The 22,384-nt window shown below is 42.6% G+C and overlaps 1 protein-coding gene across 4 annotated transcripts; it reads left to right on the forward strand.

Moving 5' to 3' along the window:
* Nucleotides 1–519: 519 nt before the first annotated feature.
* On the forward strand, nt 520–18,257 carry LOC128767146 (C-terminal-binding protein 1). 4 transcript variants are annotated; one of them, XM_053878935.1, is made up of 12 exons: nt 520–738; nt 1,378–1,477; nt 10,023–10,177; nt 12,869–13,013; nt 13,261–13,364; nt 13,482–13,584; nt 13,883–14,007; nt 14,473–14,562; nt 14,636–14,766; nt 14,836–14,963; nt 15,656–15,770; nt 15,917–18,257. In XM_053878935.1, exons 2-12 carry the CDS (start codon nt 1,450–1,452, stop codon nt 16,110–16,112), a joined length of 1,320 nt encoding a protein of 439 aa, XP_053734910.1. In that variant the 5' UTR covers nt 520–738; nt 1,378–1,449; the 3' UTR covers nt 16,113–18,257. The 4 variants fall into 4 exon arrangements, with proteins under 4 accessions (XP_053734910.1, XP_053734909.1, XP_053734911.1 ...); XM_053878936.1 differs by lacking the exon at nt 520–738 and adding an exon at nt 759–1,253; XM_053878934.1 differs by lacking the exon at nt 1,378–1,477.
* Nucleotides 18,258–22,384: the final 4,127 nt, after the last annotated feature.

Consider the following 22,384-nt stretch of genomic DNA (forward strand, 5'->3'; position numbering starts at 1 on the left):
ATAAGAAATGTTGACATGAAAAATAAGCACCAGAGCTACTAATCTTATTACAGAATGACACAAACATCCAGGAAACTTCACGAGGAACAACAGTGATCACAGGGCGATTGGTTTGTTAACCTAATATAACCAGTAATAACATGCTTATTACTACTAGCCCAACGGCATCAGTGAGATTGTAGCCGTGCTGTGGTCTGAAGAGGTGTTTTGACTATATCGTTTTTGGCAGACAATTTTTGTCTGACTCTTCTGGCGCTTCAGGAAACAAAAGCTAGCCCCGCCCCGTTCCTGCTCTTTCACACACTCTTTCTTCTCTCTCTGCTCTGCGGCCACACACTCTTCTGCACTTCTGTTCTCATAAATGCAGCCGAGCTTGAATTTTTGGGCTGATTTTTTTTTTTGTTTGACAGAAAGGTTCGCTGTAACCCAAAGTGAGTTGGGAGGTAGGCACAGTCGGGGAGGGAGGGGTGAGGTACTGAACAAGCGAGTGGAAAGGGAGGGAGGGGACAGACACAGAGAGATAGAGGAGAGAGAGAGAAAAGAGGGGGAGCACATGTGTATGCTTGTCACTGAGGGGCTGGGAGAAGGACTGAGGGAAGCGAGGTAGCTGGCCACGGCCGCCATATGCTGACTGGATTTCTGTTCATGCCTGCTGTGTGAAGAAGGTTGTGTCGGAGCTGGCCGGCCGGGAACACACCATGGGAAGCTCACATCTCCTCAACAAAGGCATGCCTCTAGGTAACCTCTGCTTTAATGTGGGAGCCGTGAGAGTGTGTGTGTGTGTGTGTTTGTGTGCGCGTGTGTGTGACTGCCAATTTTTCTGAAGTGTTCAGTGTACATTATTCTTCCTCCTCCCCTCCCCCCTCTTTTCTTCAGTCTCCTCCTTCCTCTCTTAATTCTCACTCACTCCATTATCTTGTTCATCTGCACATTTCGCCTTTTCTCACATGAATGGTCCGCCTTTTCTTGAGCTCCGCGCCTGTGTGTGTGTAGACCTCTTCTATTGAAGGCTGTTTGAACACCTCATTTGCCGAGACAGAAATAGATCTCTCTCTCGTTCGAGGGCTAGCAAGGACATGACACATAATTCTTTATTATTGTGACTCTGATACTGAAGGCTGTTCATTGAAGCGCACGCACAAAGAGGGATTCATGTAGAGGCACATCTACACACACAATTGGACTCACACACAGGTGACAGGCGCACCTCCTGATAGGGGCTGGAAAAGACCGTTCTAGAAGGAAGAGTCAAGGTAGGGCTGCTGGGGAAGAATGAAGGGTGCGGTTTACATGGTTGGGAGCAGAATTTGAAACCTTGTTCAGCCTTTCTGACAAATCCTCTCCAACCTGTGACTGAATTTGTGATGTCATCAACAGGCTGCGGGCCATGTCTCTTGGTGACATCAAAGATTTAGGATCTGAGTCAATCCTTTTGAGGGATTTTTCTCAATGTCTGCCAAGAGCCGGAGTGTCCAAGGTCAGTGGAAATAGCGGGGTTGGCGCCGCCGTTAATCACCAGCGATTCTTGAGAATGACACTGATCGGCTCCAAAGATTGTTCAGCCTCCGAGAGCCATCTCTGCTGGCTTTCTCTGTTTTGGTGGTCACTTTACTTTACACGAATGATATACCTTCTTGTCAGTGTTGAGATGTTAATGATGATGTCATTAGAATTTTCGCGCATGTATCACATCATTTTAGGCTACTATGACAAGATATATGGTCGATAATCTTGTGCAGGAGATTTACAGATGATTCAATGTGATAAACATTCCATCACATTAGGATAATAAACATATAATAATGCACAATAATATGGTAAACATTCTGAAAAATGAATCATGGATGTAATACTTAAACAGGAACCTTTAAATTCAAACCTGCACAGCCACTCTGGAACAAGAACCCTTTCAACCAAAAAAATTAAGTCGTCCATTAATACTCCAATAAACGCTCTATAACATCACAAATCAATCATCAGTGAAGAGTGTAGCATTGGTTTGATCTGATCTGGGTTGAAAACAGTTTGTCAATACTCGACAATGCTGGTAGAAGGTTGACTATTGATCCTGTAATGCAGTAAAATCTGACCCCGTCATTGATCCCGGCTGAAACTATACATCCACCACAATGTATTGATCATTCCATCAGCCACTCACTCAGCTCGAATCTTCAGCAAATGATTCTCCAATTATTTTGCTGTTTGTCGGTGCTGAAGCCATCCAGTATAATTAGAGCAACAAGGACAAACATTTATTTATTTCAGTTACGTAACTGCATAGAGTACTACTTCGCACAACTCCTTTCTTTTTTTACAGGTACTAGTTATTCTGTTACTACGCTAACTCAATTATTACTGGTCTAATTATGAGTAATAACAATAAAAAGTGACCGACAAGCAAAGCTAAAATAAATTCTCCTACCTTCAACAAAAAAACAATTCACTTACCACCGTTGCTTTAAATAATAATAATAAATCACTTCAACATCAACATATACACTTGTACTGCTACTACCACCAGCGGTACTTCCAAGTGACTGCAACCTTTAATGGCACATGACTTATTAATATTACTGTTGATTGACCTACTGCAAACAGGCATACATTTACTTGCTATTATCAGATTAGATGAGATGGCCTTTATTAGTCGCACAGTGGGGGAATTCAACGTGTCACAACAGCTAATGACAACAAGGACACTGACACATACCAAAGACATTAAAGATACACAACAAACATCGAAGACATCCACAAAGCATCAGCATTATGTAAAAAGTCACAAGCTAGCAAATAAAACAAGACATATAAATAAGATATATTACTGAAGCTGTTTTTGTTTCTTTGTTGCTCCAGATAGAACAGCTACAATCACTAGTCATTGCTCCAGTAACATCTACCTTGACACACAGTCCATTATTACGTCACATACACAAACAGCTGTCAACATTTCACCTCATACAAACTGACTTATTTCACTTCACTAATGTTGTTTCACTACTACTACTACTACTACTATTTCTTCTGTCCTTAATAACTAATGCTAATGTCAATATTTCGCTTTCCATTACTACTTCCATTACTTCACTGACTACTACAGTTACAATCACTATTTCAACTATAACAATGACTACTTTCAATATGCTACAAACAGTACCTGTAATTACTTCATGTATCAATTATGCCAAGGTTATTTCATCTTCTACTGACAGAGTTTTTTTTCATGTTGATTCATGACCTTCTCGTCGCGGCTTCAAAAACTAACACTGCGGTTTTATTTCTCCTCCAATAAGTAACACTACAACCACTCTCAATAATACATAGTGGGAGAGAAGGTGCTATCAACAGCAGAGTGGCCAATAATGTTTACAATGTTATGTTGTTAGCATGTTCTGAGGTTATTCTGAAGGATGTTCTTGACACTATCTGTTATGTTTGGTTGTTGGAGTAAACAAATGTTTGCATGAGGAAAACATTATTGGCCTCTGCTGTTGACTTGACTGTCTTCCACTGAGGTACTTTTAGAATAGATACAAAATGTGTGATTAATGTCCCATGAATTGTGAGGTAAAATTTTATTCCATCGACAGCCCGAATGATACTGTCCACATTACACCAATGACGACTGCCACCATGAGCTCATTACGAACATTAGCATTGCTCACACTATCCTATACAAGTAGTTACAAGTATACTACTTGTATACTTGTTAGTATACAAGTAGTTTGAGAAGAATATGTTGGATATTCACGCTGGATATTCACACAATCTATGCTACCACATACTTACAGGTGTGTTAAATTCGCTTCATAGTCTTTTGAAAATGCTCAAGCATGCAACTGCCGTGTGCAAACAGGAACTGCTCTTAAGTAAGTAGACAGATGACTAAGGCCCGGTAACAAACAGACAACAGATAACCCTCTGGAAATTGCAGGCAACACAAAGAAAGCTGGAGGTGATAACCTGAAACGGGAGACGACTTAAAAAAAAAGAGTCAACAAGAGATGAAAGGAGGGCTGTGATCAACACGGAGGAGAAGAGAATAAAAGAACGCGGCTGCTTTAAACTGCGCCGTGTTCCTTCTCGCCACAATAGCCGGTGACAGATTTTCTGTGGGTGCGGGTGGCTGCTGCAGTCACAGACGTCTGACTGATCACAGGTGCCGGCAGCCATGCAACGCTTTTCTCCGCTTGCCTGCGAATACATGGTGAAATAAACAAACACCATCTGAAGCAGTCAGCTGCAGGGGGTTCAGGTGAAGTTCAGGCGCACAGAAAGTGGAATTATTTTATCATTAGGATCCAACATTTGATGAAACATCTTTCTGCAGTGATCACATTTTAGATCGATTTCTTGTATTGTCAGGGATCATATGCTTTTATGGACCGAAATATACAGATCTCTGTATCACTATTTATGTGACAATATTACTCAATTATATATTTAAATAATTTCCTCAGTCTTGACCATGACAACATCTAGCTAGAATTTCGACGTCTTACTTTTGGACGTCCAAGTGAAAGTCGTCACAGTCGAGGTCAGTGCGTTGCAGTTATCAAGGTCATTTAGAAGATCCACGGAGGGTCCACGGAAGCTATTCTCAAGCAGGTGCAACTTCATGATAAATGTTCGTACTTCTGACAAGTAAACCAATTTGTGGAATGTGTTTGTTTTCTTTAGTGCATTTTGTTGTTTCACAACTTCTACATCTTGTTTTAGCCATCTTGGAATTCTCCCACATTCCCAACACTCGCATTCTAATACTGTGACCATGAATACATGAAGATAACTTGGAATCTCGTGGTTATCCTCTGTAGTTTTGAAGTAAATGAGGAAATTCTGTTTTCTCCTAGTGTTGGCTCAGTCGCTAGTTTGTAGCTTCATCTCTAGTCCCATGTTATTAACACCCCAATATCTAAAACCCTATAAATCAGATACCCAGAATATTTCCATGATATGGATGAAACTATATTGGGTCATATAATCGACAACCAAAGTCATCTTGAATTTTATATCTTGAGTTAGAATCTGTCACGCAACATAGTCCTGGTCATATAGCTTATTGTGCTACATTGCTGGCAAACAGATAAAGCAAAAGATCGAGTATAAACACACCAATTACCATAATGGAGAGACATACAGTCGTATACAGAGCCAGAAATAGAACATGAGACGAAGTGGAACACACAAGAAAAGGGATCCTTGACAAACCACATGTTCAAGTAACACTGAGAGTAATAAACAATTCAATAATAGGACTAGAATTGCGAAAGTCAGGATCAAAACAGACTCTAGTGAGGGTATACGAAACTGACCCATAACCAGAAATGACTTCAGAGACTAGTAAGAGTTGAGATTCTGGGCAGGAAAGTGACGGGACAAATAGGAGTAGAAACCAAATGTATCTACATCTTGGTATAAAATATCAGATGGGCAACCATAACTAGCAACAAACCAAGTGTTGGGGGGAGAAAAGAAGGGGCAGGGATATTAAAATGTCTTCATCGCTCTGCTCTCAGTAATGTTTGACATAGATTAATGTGTTTGACGTAAGTGAGAATGGAAATGGTGTTAGCAGGAAGTCAAATGGATACCATCTCTACACGCATCCAGCAAGCAGAGCTCATAAATGAGGAACAGCGACAAGTAAAAGGAGATGATAAACTGAAGCTGGTGTCAAACAACCCAGAGGTTGACGCAACATCGGCGTGACAACACTAAAAGACAATAGCCGATTCACAAAGGCTTCAGTTTGCATGTAACCGTTGAAGATTTGGGTTTCAAGAAAATCTAATTTAGTTTGAAGGCCACCAAATGTTCAGGAAGGAACTTGTCGGGGATAAAACTGCCAAGAGTCGACAGCCAGATGTCCTGGAGGAGGAAACTCTTGAGGAGTCAACAGTCCGACGTCTGTTTTGACATATCGCCACCAATGTCAGTGGATTTCCTGCTGACCTTTAGGACTTCACATGCGCCACAATCACAGATCTTTGACATATTTTCTTTGTGAGTGACAGTCTGAAAACACCCTCTTTCCTCTGGGGGAGAGATCCAGCTGTTGTTGTGAGCAGGTCAGTGACAGCTGGGTCCGGTCAGCGGTTCAGGCTGGGCATTCCCACTGGCTCCTCGACTGATGCCTTTTCCATCTCTCAGCGTCAGTGAAATAGATCGAGCGTCGTTGAGGTCTGATTACAAATTTTCCAAGGGAGGCAATTTTCATTTTGCTGGGATGTCATTTGCTACCATGGTCTTAATGGGCTTGGTCGTTACATTTGCACATGGCTATTGTTTTAGTTATGACAGACATAACTAAAGGCTCCGTCAGAGTTTCTGTGGTTGAAAATGTTTTTTTTTAGTTAAGCAACGGAGCAGCTGATCTGTGGTCTGTCAAGGATGTCTGCTGAGACTCAGAGAAGCCACTCAACTGGAAAGCTATTGAGCACAGAGGCTGCATATTGAATGAGAGACAAGAGCATTGAAAGTGATACGAGAAAAGATCAGTCCCTCCAGGATTTCGCTGATGTATTTTGAGATTGTTGCAGACAAAAATGGCCTGTTTAGGGTCAGATTTAAAAAAAAGGTGAGAGCATTCAGCGGGAAATAAAGACCTTTGCCTTAAAAAAACTCTACCACCTTTTCCAGTAGAAATGAGACTCATTATGAGCACACATGAAGCTTTTATGTCTAAGAAAAGAGGAACAATGATAATAAACATGGCATCGAAAATAATGGGTTGTCGCTTGTTGATGACATCATGCATGGTTCATGGACATCAATACAGAACAGACAGTTCCCGGACTAACAGACTGATACCAAAACAGAAGTCATCAATTTGAGTTGTTCTGTCACCATGGGGTATAAAAGTACAATAAGAGTGGGTTGGGTTCAATTGTAGATGGTCATTTTCACCAGCGGTTAGAAGTCTTGAAAGTGAACTGTTTTTGAGGTACTTATGTTTATGCAAGTATTACGTCATTACAAGGTGGGTAAAAATATTTATACACTCAAATGCTGTGATTCTTCATGGCACATTGTTTTATGAATATTTTAAGTCCATTCTATCAGTATTTAATAAATACTTGCATATATTTGTGTTTTTGAGGCGATTGAGAAATTGGTCTCACGCCTTCAGCACCTTGTAATAGACAGCAAGATCTTGCGAGGCTTCCAACAGCCATGCCGTTCATACGATGTGCCACGATGAAGACACATATCCACTGGACACAAAAGACAGACATGACACATTAGAGCTAAGGTGGCACGAGTTGCTACTCAGACAACTTTGGAACAATTTGTTTGAGATTTATTATTCCTTTTCTTGTTAACAAAAAGTACAATATATCACCATGCTCTCAGTATTGCGATATATCATATCATGCATCAGGATATGTATCATACGACAGGATTCCTGCCAATACACAGCCATAGACTTAATCAAGTAGGTAAGCGTCTTAGAAAATATTTTTATGTTTGAGCTGTCATGTGTTATGGGGGTCATTTGGACAACTAAAGACCCCCGCCTTGTTGACTTCTATCATTCATATGGACAACAGAAAAAGAAATCAATGGCGCTGCCCATTTAAATGCCAAGTCATCGTTTACCAATTCGGCAAAGCAAAGGTTAAGAGAGTAACTGTGTAGCATTGTGAGCCAAGAAAAGTGCTGAACTCCAGTTGAGGAGATCTTGAGTGGCAGAGCATGTTGTATTATTATACTCCTGGTCCTCCCAAGGTCCTCCCAAGGTCATGTTTTGATCTGGAATGAGAGCTATTTCCTCCTTCGCTAAGTGTGAGCGGGAAAATGCCAGGAATTTTGCTTGCAATCCAAAACAGCACCACTTTGCAGCCCAATGTGAACGGCCCTCTGCTGCCGAGCATCAAGGTCTTTATCTCAATCGCCTTTTGTTCTCGAATGTCTTGCTTAACTCCACTGAAAAATGAGCCTTTTATTTGCAAACGCTTTCGTCCCCACGGGTCGCATCGATATGCAATGAGATACTTGTGGTTTTTATTCAAGGTAAAAATGGCTGAGCACATTTAGCTGGTAATGAATGTTGTGTTCTCAGCCGCTGGTTCTACATTGGCAGAAGCCCGTGGGCGCATTTTATGAGAGAGTCAAGGCTTTACAAGAACAGACCTGATCTTTAGCTTCAGCAAGTCAAGCTGTAAATGAATAGTAAGGCACCCAGAAAGCAGACTTCAATTGCACACGGAAACAGGCCCTGGTGAAGCGTGGCCCGTGGGCCACATGTGGCCCTGTCCCTGTATTTACCCGGCCTTTGTGAGGAAAGACTAACACTGATCTTGTAGGAAAGTTTCTAACACTAATCATTAATAGTTTAGCATTCAATATTAATAGTTTGCCATTCGATGACTTCTTCGGCAAAAGGTTCTGTCTGTCCGACCTTTAGAATTTCGTTTGCTTCCTGCTGCACAGTGGGTCATGTGACAGGCGAGGGTGAAAGCCAGCAGGGAACCCGTAAAACGTTGCTTTATAAAACACAACATGCACTCGTATTACTGAAATAAAAAAACTTCAATCTCTGCTATAGCTATAAGGACTGAATACTCAAGCAAAGGAACCAGCCACTGTGGCGCAACGCAACACATGGTAGTTAGTCATGGAAGTTGTTTTTTTAATTTCATTTCCCATCATGCTTTGCCCTTGCGTATTCTTTGTTTTGGCTAGACCTCAGATCAGTCGCCGTACATGTGTCCCCTTACAACCTTCAGTTCCCCACCCCTGAGAAAGAGTCCCAAGATTTGGTAGTGGAATTGTCAAGTGTGAACAAGACATATCAGTGTGAATGCAGTACAGCAACACAACAGAAAGTCAGTCCACTGACTGCCAGAGGAGCTACACTTCTACCACCAAGGTTGCTGTGCCGAACTGCAAAACCCTGCTGAAATGAGAAGCTTAAGCGACTTAGCTCCGCTCTCCTGATGTGAGCTTATGCAGCCGGAAAACTTACAACAGAAGAGGAAGTTTCAATGGCTCTCTAAAGGGCACACGCTGTTCGAGCGGGTCTTGGAATTTCTAAATGAGATGATGAAGCGGCGGCAGCAGGCAGATCATCTTGAGTGGGGAGGCAGACGAGAGTGATGGGTACAGTCTGCATCAGCAGAAGGTGATGCAACGTACTCTGGTCTAGAAACTGTCAGAGAGCAGCAAGCCTGCACCAGCGGGTGAGTCACTTGCGTCTGTGGTCTCCATATACAGTGTCCTTTTATGACTATTGGCTTGAAAGAGATCTACAAGAATTTTCCCAGTGAAAACCAGTTGACAGTCTTTTAGCAATGCAAGGACACCGCCTATTAAAAGTGTAAAGGTTGCAGGAGAGTCACACACTAGATGATTTATGCTGTGTCCAGTGAGTGTCTCTTTCACTGATGTCATCCTCTGACAGCATCTGCTATCGCTCATTACACCCCCCAGCCTGCTGACTTTGATTTCATTTGTCATTTTAGACTTTTAGGAGATCTGTCAGTGGCTTAATGTGGCAGAGCCTACAATCAAATAACATCCAGTGCAGAATACGGTCTTCTCCTGGAGCCTCTCTCTTGCTGCCTTTCTGTCTCACACAGATGGATTTCATGGAACACATTGCTATTATCTTATTGCCCACAGCATTTTGGGCAACAACAATGTATTTGTAATGAGGAATGCAACCACAGCCAGCGAATTTGTGACTCGTGGGATGGTACGGGAAGGTTGCGCCTTCCTCACTTCTGATTGACCTACCCTTAACCCTAATCCTAACCACTCTCAAACTGAGATGACTGGACGACTTGGCTTAAAACATTGCCTCTGTTCAGCTACTCCTGAGATGATGACTCAGCTATTTACCTGTTCAAACTGTTTCGTGGACCAATGAAACAGCCAATCAGCGGAGAGCCATTCTAGCCACTCAGAGAGTGAGGAAAGCCGTACCTTCCCCTACCATCCTACCCTTGGCAGCCTCGCCCACAGCCATGTACTGTTGTTGGTTGTTAAGCTGGACTAATGAAAGCCTGCTTGATCCTCAGGTATTAGACCACCTATCATGAACGGGCCGATGCATCCCCGGCCCTTGGTGGCTCTCCTGGACGGGCGAGACTGCACGGTGGAGATGCCCATCCTGAAAGACGTGGCAACTGTGGCCTTTTGTGACGCTCAGTCAACTCAAGAGATCCATGAGAAAGTAAGTCTGGGGTTTCCTGCAGGGCTGTATAGTGGAAGGTAGGAGATTTTACCAGAGTGTGTTGTTTAACATCCCTCATTGCCACCATGTCATAAAAAAAAACATCACTTGTGGAACATAAAGGACTGTAAAAACACTGTCCAACCGTTTTAACCTCCCGTTCCACATGACTGGATGCTGACATGGGTTTATACTTAACTACCATTTGACCAATAGGGGTTGCAACTCAAAATAACTTGTGCTGATGGTCGGTACACACTAAGTATCTCCATGTTATTTTTTTGTTAGTTGCCAGAACATTACAATGCCTCCTACAGGATCCTATGAATACCTTCCTCATAGGTTAGCATGTTGTGCGAATTATAACAAAGGTGATGTAGTTGTTGTACCCAGGGTGGAAGACAATGGGATCACCAATCTCACCACAGTCAACAACATGACTGAGGGTCTCACTGGGTGTAGGAGCAGTGGGCTGGTTGCTGTAATATCGACACATTTATGACACTGCTTATTGACAAAACAGCAAAACAACTTGCATGGATACACTAACAATTTAAACCTAGAGTAAAGCAATACAAGCCAATGTTCATATAGAGCTGAAGCCCTTTGCCTCTGTCGTAGCGGTGTCTAAAGGGACAATACGGCGCCACATACAGGCCTGTCATGTGTGCAGCATCGTTCTGAAGAGATGTTATTGCACTGGCCCGGTCACACACCAGCAAATCTCCGTGGGAAACAACTTGATAGCCCAGTGTTTCGACTCATTACGACCACGAAAATCAAAGCTCGACTTGATGCAGACATCGTTTTATGTTCGTTGTCAAAGGAGTACTCTGATCAAAGCCAATTGCTAGAATGTGACTTTATAATTAGCCTAATGAGACATTTCCTGACAAGACAGTGGGAGGATGGAGTTGTGTTTAAATTGCGGTAATTAAGAGGCAGCTAATGATAACACGACACAGCCGATTCCCAGTTATGACAGAAATAAAATTCACAAAAAAGGGCTGATTTTCCTCATTTATGTTTCAGTTAATCGGCCATTAAATTAATATTCCCTTAATTATTCAGCCTTTTTTCACTTTAAATGAAGCATTCACAAGCAACAGTGAAAACGTAGCAACATTACGGACTGAAATATGAGCTCGCTACGAGCTTGTTTCTATGTTTGTGATAAAACTACTGAGCAATAAACGACTCACAAAGCGACTGAGATGACAATGTGCGACCAGGACAGAGAGCAGAGCTCAAATGTGGGTCAGGCTCTGATCTAGCGCAGCCAATGTGGACTGTAAACAGGTTTGTATGTCTGGCAGGGCAACCGTTCAGTTCTGGGCGCCTGCCAGCCACACTCTGTTTGTGAGCGTGCTCAGTGGACCACAGTGTGCCACAAACAGATGGCCGGCCCTCCCGCCCTCATCCCATCCTGGCTCTGCAGTAATCGGCCACCTCAGTGTGTAATTAAACCGGCCTTTTATTGTAATTGACATGTTTCTGTTGCACACGAAGGAGACGGAAGGCTGAGTTTCTGGGACTCACGTGAGTCGCCCAGTTAGCCGGTCACCCATTCATACCATGTAGCCTTATTTTAAGATTGCAAATGGACATATGAAGAAACACCTTCAGCCACATAAGGATGTGTGTGAATTTCAATTGGCCTCACAGGAAGTTGAAATGAAGTCACAGGGAGTGGAATTAAATTATTTACAATACAGAGACATTTGGTATTGTCAAGTAACTGAGAGAATCTGACACGTTTTGGCTAAAATACTAAACATACTTTACAAACTGTAAAAGTACACACAGTGTCTCTCCATTTGGAAAAGTGATATAAACTAAAACATTCAGGGAAAGCCATTTTTCCATGGTCAAATTATCTGCATAATGGATGATGCTTTAATTCAAAATATTCGATCAAAAACTTGGACTCATGGAGGAGTTGCGTCAAGAATGGAAAACACTGTGAAGCAGTGGTTCTCAACTGTTCTGACTTTGTGACCCACCCTAACCCGTTATGACAAGCCCACACCAGAAGAAATGTTGTCTATTTATGTAAATAAATACTGAAACAACACAACACAAAATAATGTTATCATGAAAGTTGAAAAAAAACAAAAAGCGACCAAATAAAACTCGCTTTGCGACCTAGTTTTTTTTGCGACCCAGGAGTTGACAATCATGATTCTGGAGTCCACCAAAATGGTCATAAAAGGAATTGCAATTCTATTTCCTGTTTGCAATTTTATTGAACTAAAGTTCATGGAAGTACTGCAAATTCATTCATTGCCATAACCCTTTCCCCAGCCTCTCCTCCTAAACCTAACCATCCACCTAAGCCCCTCTAACCTTAACCAGGACTCTGAACCAAACTTAAACCCAGTTATAATAACCAAGTTATTTTTGACGTTTTCACCCTCAAAACCCTATGTGAACGGGCCAAAGTGTCTTCACAAAGCAAAATGTCCTCATCACATCAGTGTCTTGTCAAAGATTGGTCCACACAAGGATATTTATACATGTACACACACGCAACATTTCATTGACGTTCATGCTTTCATCAATGCCTCTCACAATAAACGAAATGATCCAAAACAAATGGCAGGTGGACTGATTTAAAAGAGGATGTTTTGGTTGATGTAGAAAAGCATCTGAAGTTCAGTAGTTCAGAGTTTCACTCTGATGTATTTTCAGGTGCTGAACGAAGCGGTCGGCGCGCTGATGTATCACACCATCACCTTGATGAGAGAAGACCTGGAGAAGTTCAAAGCTCTGCGCATCATTGTTCGCATAGGCAGCGGCTATGACAACATTGATATCAAATCTGCCGGCGAGTTAGGTAAGACTTCAAGATGAACCAAATCATGAGGACACACTCCTCCTTATGAAACTGCAAATAAATAAATAAAAGCCTGGAATATTTTAAAGCCATTTAGGTAAAACACATTCCTCTCTGCGTTATCTTTTAAAATACACTGTAAAAAATTGCTGATAGGGCACTTTCAGCCTCGAGTTCTTCCCTTCCTCATCTTCCTCTTGAAACGGGCAGAAAAACCCATTAGCAGCGGTTATCTTCTCTCCTTCAGGAATAGCTGTTTGCAACATGCCGGCAGCCTCGGTGGAGGAGACGGCCGACTCCACTTTGTGTCACATCCTCACCCTCTATCGTCGCACCACTTGGCTGCACCAGGTTTGTTGCTGGCACCTTCGCTTTCAAACCAAACTAATCTGGAACATGAAAACAAATATCTGCGCTGGTAGATTTTCGAGGCTACAACACGAAGGTTTCATGTCATGTTTTCCGCAGGCGCTGCGAGAGGGCACAAGGGTTCAGAGTGTTGAGCAGATTAGAGAAGTAGCTTCAGGAGCAGCGAGGATCAGAGGAGAGACACTGGGACTCATCGGGCTTGGTGAGTCAACAAACATATCCAGCTGAATACAGGGCCTGCTCCAGTTAGTCAACACTAGTATGCTGCAAGGGCAAGAGTCGTGAATCTTTCCGCACGTATTAGGGCACTTTTGTTCTGAGTTAAATGGACTTTCCAGGAAGTTAGTGGCAATAAAATATAAGCAGATTAGCCAGGGGCTGAATGAAAACTCAGTTGAGTCTGGGAACAGTCAGACGTGATGTAATTCACTGAGGTTAAAACAGAATATTCCGTGATCATCATTGTGATCTTGTGTGTTCAAGCGTGTGTTTGCTTCCAGGTCGGGTGGGTCAGGCTGTGGCCCTGAGAGCCAAGGCCTTTGGCTTCAACGTCATTTTCTATGATCCGTATTTGGCCGACGGAGTGGAAAGATCCCTGGGCCTGCAGAGGGTCACCACACTACAGGTGCTTTTCCCAGACAAGTTTGGGGCTATACTAACATAACAATATAATACTTTACACTGCTGCCTAATGTTGACATAATTACTGACAATATTACTTATAATATATCATTAAACAACAATATTATTGTCCTACTTTTATTTGTAAACAAGCAAGTGAGTTCAGCAGGGCAGCAGGGGGCAGTAGCGTTCCCGAACTGGCTTGCACATCCCATTTGAAACCAAGCAAGAAAGCAGATTGAGCTGGTGCGACAGTGAGGCCACATGGTGATCAGGATCACCACATGAATTTGATAACATGTTCCTTGTCTCATTCAAGTCTGTTTATCAGTTTTATGAGTCAATTTGCTGACAGACAAGTGCTGGTAAAAGTCAAGAAAAACTATGCATTTAAAAACACATCGTGAGGACAATGAAAATGAAGTCTCTCTCTGTAATTATTCGTCAAGTTTTCACTGTTCTTCCACAGGACCTGCTCTTCCACTCCGACTGTGTTTCTCTTCACTGCAGTCTGAACGAACACAACCACCACCTGATCAATGACTTCACCATCAAGCAGGTGGAAGCAAAGAGCAGCACACACACTTCAATCACGTTGATCTCATTACTGACGTCACATCTGTGTGTCAAAGATGCGTCAAGGTGCTTTCCTGGTGAACACAGCTCGAGGCGGCCTGGTGGATGAGAAGGCCTTCGCTCAAGCTCTGAAGGACGGCAGGATACGAGGCGCCGCTCTGGACGTCCACGAGTCTGAGCCTTTCAGGTAAAGTTTTTTTTCCTCTTTATGAGAGTGTGTCATACAGTGTTAGTCAACCAACTGCTGGTGTTTCAGTTTCAGTCAGGGACCACTGAAGGATGCTCCCAATCTGATCTGCACCCCACATGCAGCCTGGTACAGTGAACAGGCCTCACTGGAGATGAGAGAGGAGGCAGCCAGGGAGATCAGAAGGGCCATTACAGGTATCAACCTTGGCAACGCGCAGAGAAGCCTCAAGCTTTACATTATCTCTTGCTACTGTGGACCTTTTCGCTTGAGAAAAACACAAGAAATTGGGCTCCTGTTTCACAAGCAGGAAGCCCTAAATTTCCGCCCATTAATGGCGGTTTAGTGCCCGAATCATAGCGCCATCATACAGGGTTTCCATGAAAAGAATTCGATGAAAATGTGCCGATTCTTATGTGTCCGTGTACCCAAGGCTTGAGATTATTCGCATCTCACAAGTCGTCTTCATTTGATTGGTTGACACGGCATAGAAGAGCGCTGTTATCGGTGGGATGTCTGATGCTGAAAATTTGCCCCTGAAAATGCAGGAGATAGAGCTTCAGGGGGTTTTCAAATATTTTAAATTTCATCCATAGGGGGTGGCATTCCCATGAACCCCTCAAGAGGACTCGCCGTTGGCATGCAGCTGCCTTCACGGCATATATAATCACTAAATACAAAATGGCGACAATCCATCTCAAAATCCCAGCTTGTCACCGAGGAGTGCAGATTCAGATAAAAGACTCAGCGATCATGTGATTCCACCTTCATTCATCCACTTTTAAGAAAACAAATACAATACTCGATCATTGAAAGACTCAAGTACGGAGATGGAATGCTGTGGATCAGTTGAATCAAATGTCTTGAGCATTGACTGTTTGGATTTCAGGTCGTATACCAGACAGCTTGAAGAACTGCGTGAATAAAGAGTTCCTCACTCAGAACAACCACTGGACGGGAATCGACCCTGCAACAGTCCACCCTGAACTCAATGGAGCTTATAGGTAAGTTAGAAAGGAAGTTCCTGAATGGTTGGCTTGTGTCGGGCTTTGACATTGGATGGACAGACAGACGGACAGGCAGCTCCTTCCTCGGCTGCAGTTTCGTTGTAACTCACCCACCTCTCAGTGGTTCCCCTCTTTCCTTCCAGGTACCCACCCGGCGTGGTGAACCTTCCCGCAGGTGGCCTCCCTCCCCCGGTTGAGGGCATCGTACCCAGCGCGGTGCCCATCACCCACACACTCCCACCAGCCGTCACGCACCCTCCACACGCCCCGTCGCCGGGACAGAACACAGTGAAGCCACCAGAAGGCGACAGAGAGCAGCATGCGAATGAGCAGCTCTAACCACAAACACTTGACCGTCGGACAGATCATGAACTGACACTTGTAAATGGTTCCCAGCGGTGATTTCAACCCCCAAAGACAATGGTAACAAAGAAGAGCAGTCAGAGACACACGTGAACAGACTCAAGGCCTCAATAGCCAAACATCTATGGTCAGTTTTGCTGAAATCCCTGCCAGACGTTTCAAAACAAGTGTTGCTTTAGAAGGAAAAATACTGCTGTTTTAGACTGTAGTGTGTCTGAGGCTAGAGGGACAGCTTGAACGTCTTTCTCTCTTTCTATGTGTCCTTACCTTAGTTCGGTGTACATGCAAGAGTAGTAGGATATGAAACGAATGTAACCCGTCTGTGTACATTTTTCCACAGTTGTAATCCAGTCTTAAAGAAAAAAAAAGGGTCAAAGGGTTACAGCGTATGTCCCATGTGGCCAAACAGGTTTGCGAAAATCTCTGTTCTGAAAATTAACTAACCCCTAAAAAACGAGGCAGCTTTTTTTTTTTGCACACCATCTCAGGAAATTAAGTTTCCGCTCTTGGTTTATTTTGTTTTGATGCCACATAGTGCTTTTGTTTTTCTACCTGCTTGCCTTTTCGTGTCCTGCTATTTCTGAGGAAAAATACTTTGGCGGGGTTAACGTCAGTCCTGCTAAAGGGGCAACTGACTCTGATCTTGGGACTGAACCTGTATTTAAGGGATTTGTGAGAGGAGGGGGCAAAATGGTATGCTTGACTTGAACTATCTTCTCTTCATGCTGTCCTTTCACATGAAATTTGGAAATTTGAATGATGTTAAAACCTCCTCTTTAACACAGGACGCAGCACTAATGAATACAAGGCTATTATTTTAGCCACCACTGAACACACAAAATAACCATGGACTATGCTTGAATCCAGAAATGGTCACTAAAATTATAATAAAAAAACATTTGGATCTTATTTATTTTAAGTATTTAAGGGAAGTAAATAAATGCTGACTCATCAGAAAGTCAAATTTAACTATAAGCTCAATTTTTGGAACTAGTGATCAGAGCAATGCCTACAACAGGATTACTGTGTTAAAATTATGTTATGCTTGATGGTCAATTCAGAACAGGTTAGCACAGTTGAAGCACATTCTTGCCCATGAATGGATTAATACAGTGTGTATTTTCAACTGTAGCGTCACTACTGCACCACCAAATGAAATCCCTGGCTGAATACCAGAAGTAGTTGCAATAAACTCTTGGTACTTTTCTGTTCATTCAGCACACATACAGCATTGTAAGGCAACATATAAATATCTAAAACAGGGGTCTCAATCCGGTCCTCAAAGGGCCACAGTGAGTGCAGGTTTGTGTTCCAGCCTTTTCACCAGAGTCAGGAGTGTGAAGACTGTAAACATATGATTGTCAGTCAGGTGCTGCTTGTGTCAGCTGCACCCACTGTGGCCCCTTTGTGCATCAGTTCGAGAGCCGTGATCGAAAATAACAGAAAGCAAAGATGCACAGGGACTTCAAGAAGTGGAAAAAAAGTTTCACTTCCTGCGGTCTGGAATCCCTTTAACATTTCACGATGGTTTCTAATCCTGTGTACTATTACGCCGCCCGCTGTGGCCTCCGTGTCTATGTGTACATATGGTGTTCTGCCTGCTCGTGTCAATGTGACTTGGTTGTATATGTGTCTGAAAAAGCAGTGCTGGTAGGAGGGATCTGGAATTGTTCCATCAAAATGAAACTTAAAAAAAGCCAAATGCGCCAAATACACGATTGAAATTGTCCCTTCTGCCAGCAGCTGAGTGGTCAAACAGTTCACTGTTGCCTAGCAGGTTGTGAATCGGGGACGGACATTTCACAAGCCACTGAAAAAATATGTCACAAACCAGATGAAAATATTAGACAAAACATCACCGGAGTTACTAAGAGTCCTAATCCACTCTCTGAGCAGCTCTGTGAGACTCCATCCCTGGTTGAACCACACAGTCCACTGTTGCCTATCTTGGTCCCCTTCATGGTAAAGTAGTACGCGTAGCAATATACAGTATACATATATATTATATATTCTACAGTAAATATTATTTTTGGTCGAAACGGAAGCCCTGACAAAGATATGTTTGTGGACGTATGCATTTGTATGAATTATTTTAAAAGGAAATAAACTGTGGGAAAGTGATCTCTGTGTTGTCTCTTTGGAAAAAATGTTCATGGATTATTTGGTGTAGTAGGATTATCTGTCGGAAAAAATATCCCACAAAATTTAAGCAAACGCTCAGATAATTGAGCGTTTAACTGAGAGTGTTTCGTGACCATATTTCACCACTAGATGTCACTATATCTCTTTTAAATGAGTACACTACAGGGAGTGATGCAGAAAATGATATGAATACCTGACCGATATATATATATATATATATATATATATATATATATATATATCTGACTTAATCCACAGCCCTCATCGCTAATGTGGCGCCGAGGGAGCATGAAGTCCACCTTGTTCTGATACCACACCTGCTGCCGTGGAGTGGTCGACGTGTTTCACTTTTATGACGTCGCAATAGAACGACCAGGTCTCATTCCTTCATGTCATTGTCAAATGAAGTCATAAATAACTCACACCTGTCAATCTCAGCCAGGCTTAGGGATCAGGCGAGCCAATACTAATGTTCCTTTATCAGTGTTACAGATTTATCTGTGTTGAGTCTCTTACATAATACTAAATCTCTTCATTATTTCTCTCCTCTTCCAGGACCCTGCATATCATTTTCTCTTTCCTCTCGGATTCTCTGGTTCATCCATTCAGGGTTACAACCACTGGAACAGACTCTCCGGCAGCTGGAAACTAAAGATGGTTTCATCTAAACCTCAGGAAGCGGAATAGGAACCAGATGCTGTTAAATAAAAAGACGGCTTTAATTCAGCAAGTGTGGGGACCTCCAAAGGGCACCGTGCACTGGGGAAGTTTTTGTGAGGCCGCTGGAGCTGTTTAGTGGGACACAAACGTCTGCTGAAACCTCAGGGCAACTGGGTTGGCACCAAACACTTCTGCTCATATCTCCCTTTGTAAGAATCAGACACTAAGCCTTGAGCTTTGGGGATTTGGGATTTCTAGATGAAGGGGGAATTCTTGGCTCCAAGTTTTAATTGAGTTACCAGTGAGCTGCCCTTGGGCAAGGCAGTTAGCAATAATCTATGTTCGAGAATAATCCTGTTTTACAGGGTTCAATGTGAGAGTGACGCTTTTCCTCTTGTTTAAAGTTCGGCATTTGAATAAGACACATGGAGGAAGTAAAACTGTTTCCATTCTGACTCAGAGATTCTGAAGGTTAGACTCCATCTCACATTAAAAAAGCGGTAATTTCTTTCAATTCACTTCACCACTACATTTCTATTGTTGGTCTTGGCATCATAAATAACCAGATGTACCATCCATAACCACTTAAACCAACACCTTTATTCTCATTAGGCTACTGAAATAGTTACAAGGATGTTACTCCAGTTCTATGAGTACATGCGACACCGTCTGACATAGTGAAGGGCTGATGAAGCTTCATGAAACAGTGACAGAATTTTAAGCGCTCCATTGAGCTTTTTCATTGAAAAAGCCAAAGACTATACAGCAAACAGTGCCATCTAGTGGCCTCTGAAAATTGGAACTCTGCTTCATGAAGCCTCATCCACCCATCACTACGGCAACACTCGCTCCCCCTGAGTAATAATATTGACTGAATACCAAGGCATTGTTGTTATTCTAAGTGCAGGTAAATAAGAACAAGAATGCCTACGATTGTAAGGTTTCTGTTGTATATCTATGGGAAAGACATTAATGTATGATTCTGGAGTTCTATTTACCTCTGAGACATGATGACCGCTGAAAAACACTACTCAGCAACTTGCAAGTAAGGTAATATTCTAATGTATGCGAGTCAACATTCTGCTGCTGTCGAACGGCTAACATACTCCAGCTGCACAAAATGAAGAACGCAAGACAGCCATCGCTGAGGTTTGACCTTGGACTCTCCAGACAGTCCAAGGTCTTGACTCTGACAAAGAGCTGAGTGTGTGGAGGTGATGGACATGAAGGAAATAGGTGTTTTTTTTACACTTCCTCTGGCATCACCAGTTCCTCTCCACCACTCGGCTCACCTTTCGCCAGGAATCGCTCTGCGGTTTCCTCTCCTGAAACTTTCTCCCATGCTGCTCTGCCTATTATCCCTGAATCAGTCCAAACAAAGTCCACCAATGGATTTATTATCAGTGAAGCCGTGGTGCAACCAGTTAAGAAGTGTGGAAATCAGTTGAGGAGAGTACTTGCTGCACTGTCTATGGGTTAACATACTTCTCCCTCATCCCCGCCAGGCAGGCCAAGAAAAATGTCTGCTGGTTAAAATAACCTCAGATTGTAAATGATGGCTGCACCTTGAAACGCGCCAGTGCAGTTGCTGTGTTGGCAGGGAACCATCATTTTGTAAATGGGAGGCAAACATGGTTGGATTTCAACTGGCCTACTTGTGGAACCACAACTATTAATCCATCTTCACTGCAATTACTGGCTGCAATAAAGTGATTTCATGTCCAAGCTACATCAGTCATGCTATTGTTAGAACACCACGGTTTGGAAAGAACTGGGCAATTAAAGTGTGTCTTACAAGGCTAACTAGGCTAGGTATAAACATTTGGATGGAATTAATCCTCCTCTTCAGACTGACTTGTTTTAAATAGTTCATTGAAAGATGCTGTTGAATGGGCAAGACAATCTGAGCTCTCAAGGGTTGAGACGCTGTACGTAATTGTTGCTTGCTAACTTTGCTCCTCAGTCGTCCAAGAATCTGATTCAACTACATTAAGAGAAAGTATTGAAAATAGGTCACATTTTAGTTTGCATGTCTGATCTGCAAGGCCATACAGATCACCAATGTTTCACATCAATCACAATAAAACAGCGTTCAGGTGTCGGACTGAGACCTGTCAATCATTGACATGTGGCCCGCCCCGTGCCATAAGACTGTGTGTTTAGCCAGCTTCCACACGATTGGCCACATTTGTGCTTGCAAGACAAATCACGTGCTAGTGTGATACAGTGATGGGCAGATGAGGCTTCATGTGATAGTATTGCAGGGTGTCCTAATTCTCAGAGGCCACTAGATGGCGCTCTTGGTTTAGAAATGATGTGAGGTTTCACTGAATTAGTTGCTCAAGTCCAAACATTTCACAGCAGACAGTGCCATCTGGTGGCCTCTTAAAATCAGGACACTGTTTCATGAAACCTCATCTACTTCTATCACGAGTGCGATATGTTTGGAGTAAATAGAGAGGGACATTAGTATTGACCCCTTATTCCGTAATTGTTTCTATTAAACTGCACCTTGGGAATGTACTCGGTAGCGCCATATTTATTCAGTTGTTCACTGGTAAATCCAACATCTTGGGGTATTTTATATTTATTTTCATAATTTAGCTTTCATAATTGACACATATTATAAGTTTTGTTTTGCATTACAATCTTTTGATATTTTTATACAACCACAGAAGTTTTCCCTGCCAAATTGTGACAACAACTACAATATTGATCAAAATGAATGATTACCATTTTGTCCATAACAGCGTGCTAATGGCTACATTGAAAACATGTACTGGATATACAGTTAGCCATTTATATATGGGGTAAATTCTAAAAGAAACATAGCTCATTGTCACATGATGAGTGAACATACAGGGTTTCCTGCAGCGCTATATCGTTCATATATCACCATGACAATAGCTCCTCACCTTTTCTATGTTACCCAAGGAGCCACAGTGTGACCCCAAAAGACAAAGGAGTCAGTGATGTTATGAACACAACAGCAGGGTCGGTGTGCCATCATACCCCCCCCACACATCCACAGACAATGAAACATTCCATCATTACTGTGCCATTGCAGGTGCAGGTGAGTGACAAGGATTGTTTATATATGTGACCTGCGCAGGACGCCCAGCCAGTCCAGGGCGCTCCCTGTCTTTCACCATAAATAGCTGTGAAAAACTACACCACACTTCAGTTAAAAATAAAAAAACGCTTACTTGTATAAAAACCAGCAAGGCTCTGATGACTATTCATAAAAGTGTTGACATTAGTCATTTGCAGAATCAGACAAACCTCACCATTACATTAAATCATCTCCCAGAATTGTACGACTCAATTTTAAAAGGCTACAAAACAGACTTTTCCAATTACTCTGTTTACGTTTAGCACTCAAGTCACGTTTTTCCTCAACGTGCTCCCTGAATGTGTGTCTTATTGTGAATTTTCCCTGACAACTA

This window comes from Synchiropus splendidus, chromosome 11 (genome assembly GCF_027744825.2).
Source record: "Synchiropus splendidus isolate RoL2022-P1 chromosome 11, RoL_Sspl_1.0, whole genome shotgun sequence".
NCBI lineage: Eukaryota > Metazoa > Chordata > Actinopteri > Syngnathiformes > Callionymidae > Synchiropus > Synchiropus splendidus.

Bases quoted from the DNA above. Each gene is read 5' to 3' on its own strand.
- LOC128767146 (XM_053878934.1), top strand. From the start codon at position 699: ATGGGAAGCTCACATCTCCTCAACAAAGGCATGCCTCTAG. The intron at 13,014-13,260 runs GTAAGACTTCAA...TCTCTCCTTCAG, and splicing joins CAAATCTGCCGGCGAGTTAG to GAATAGCTGTTTGCAACATG. The intron at 14,964-15,655 runs GTATCAACCTTG...TTTGGATTTCAG, and splicing joins GATCAGAAGGGCCATTACAG to GTCGTATACCAGACAGCTTG.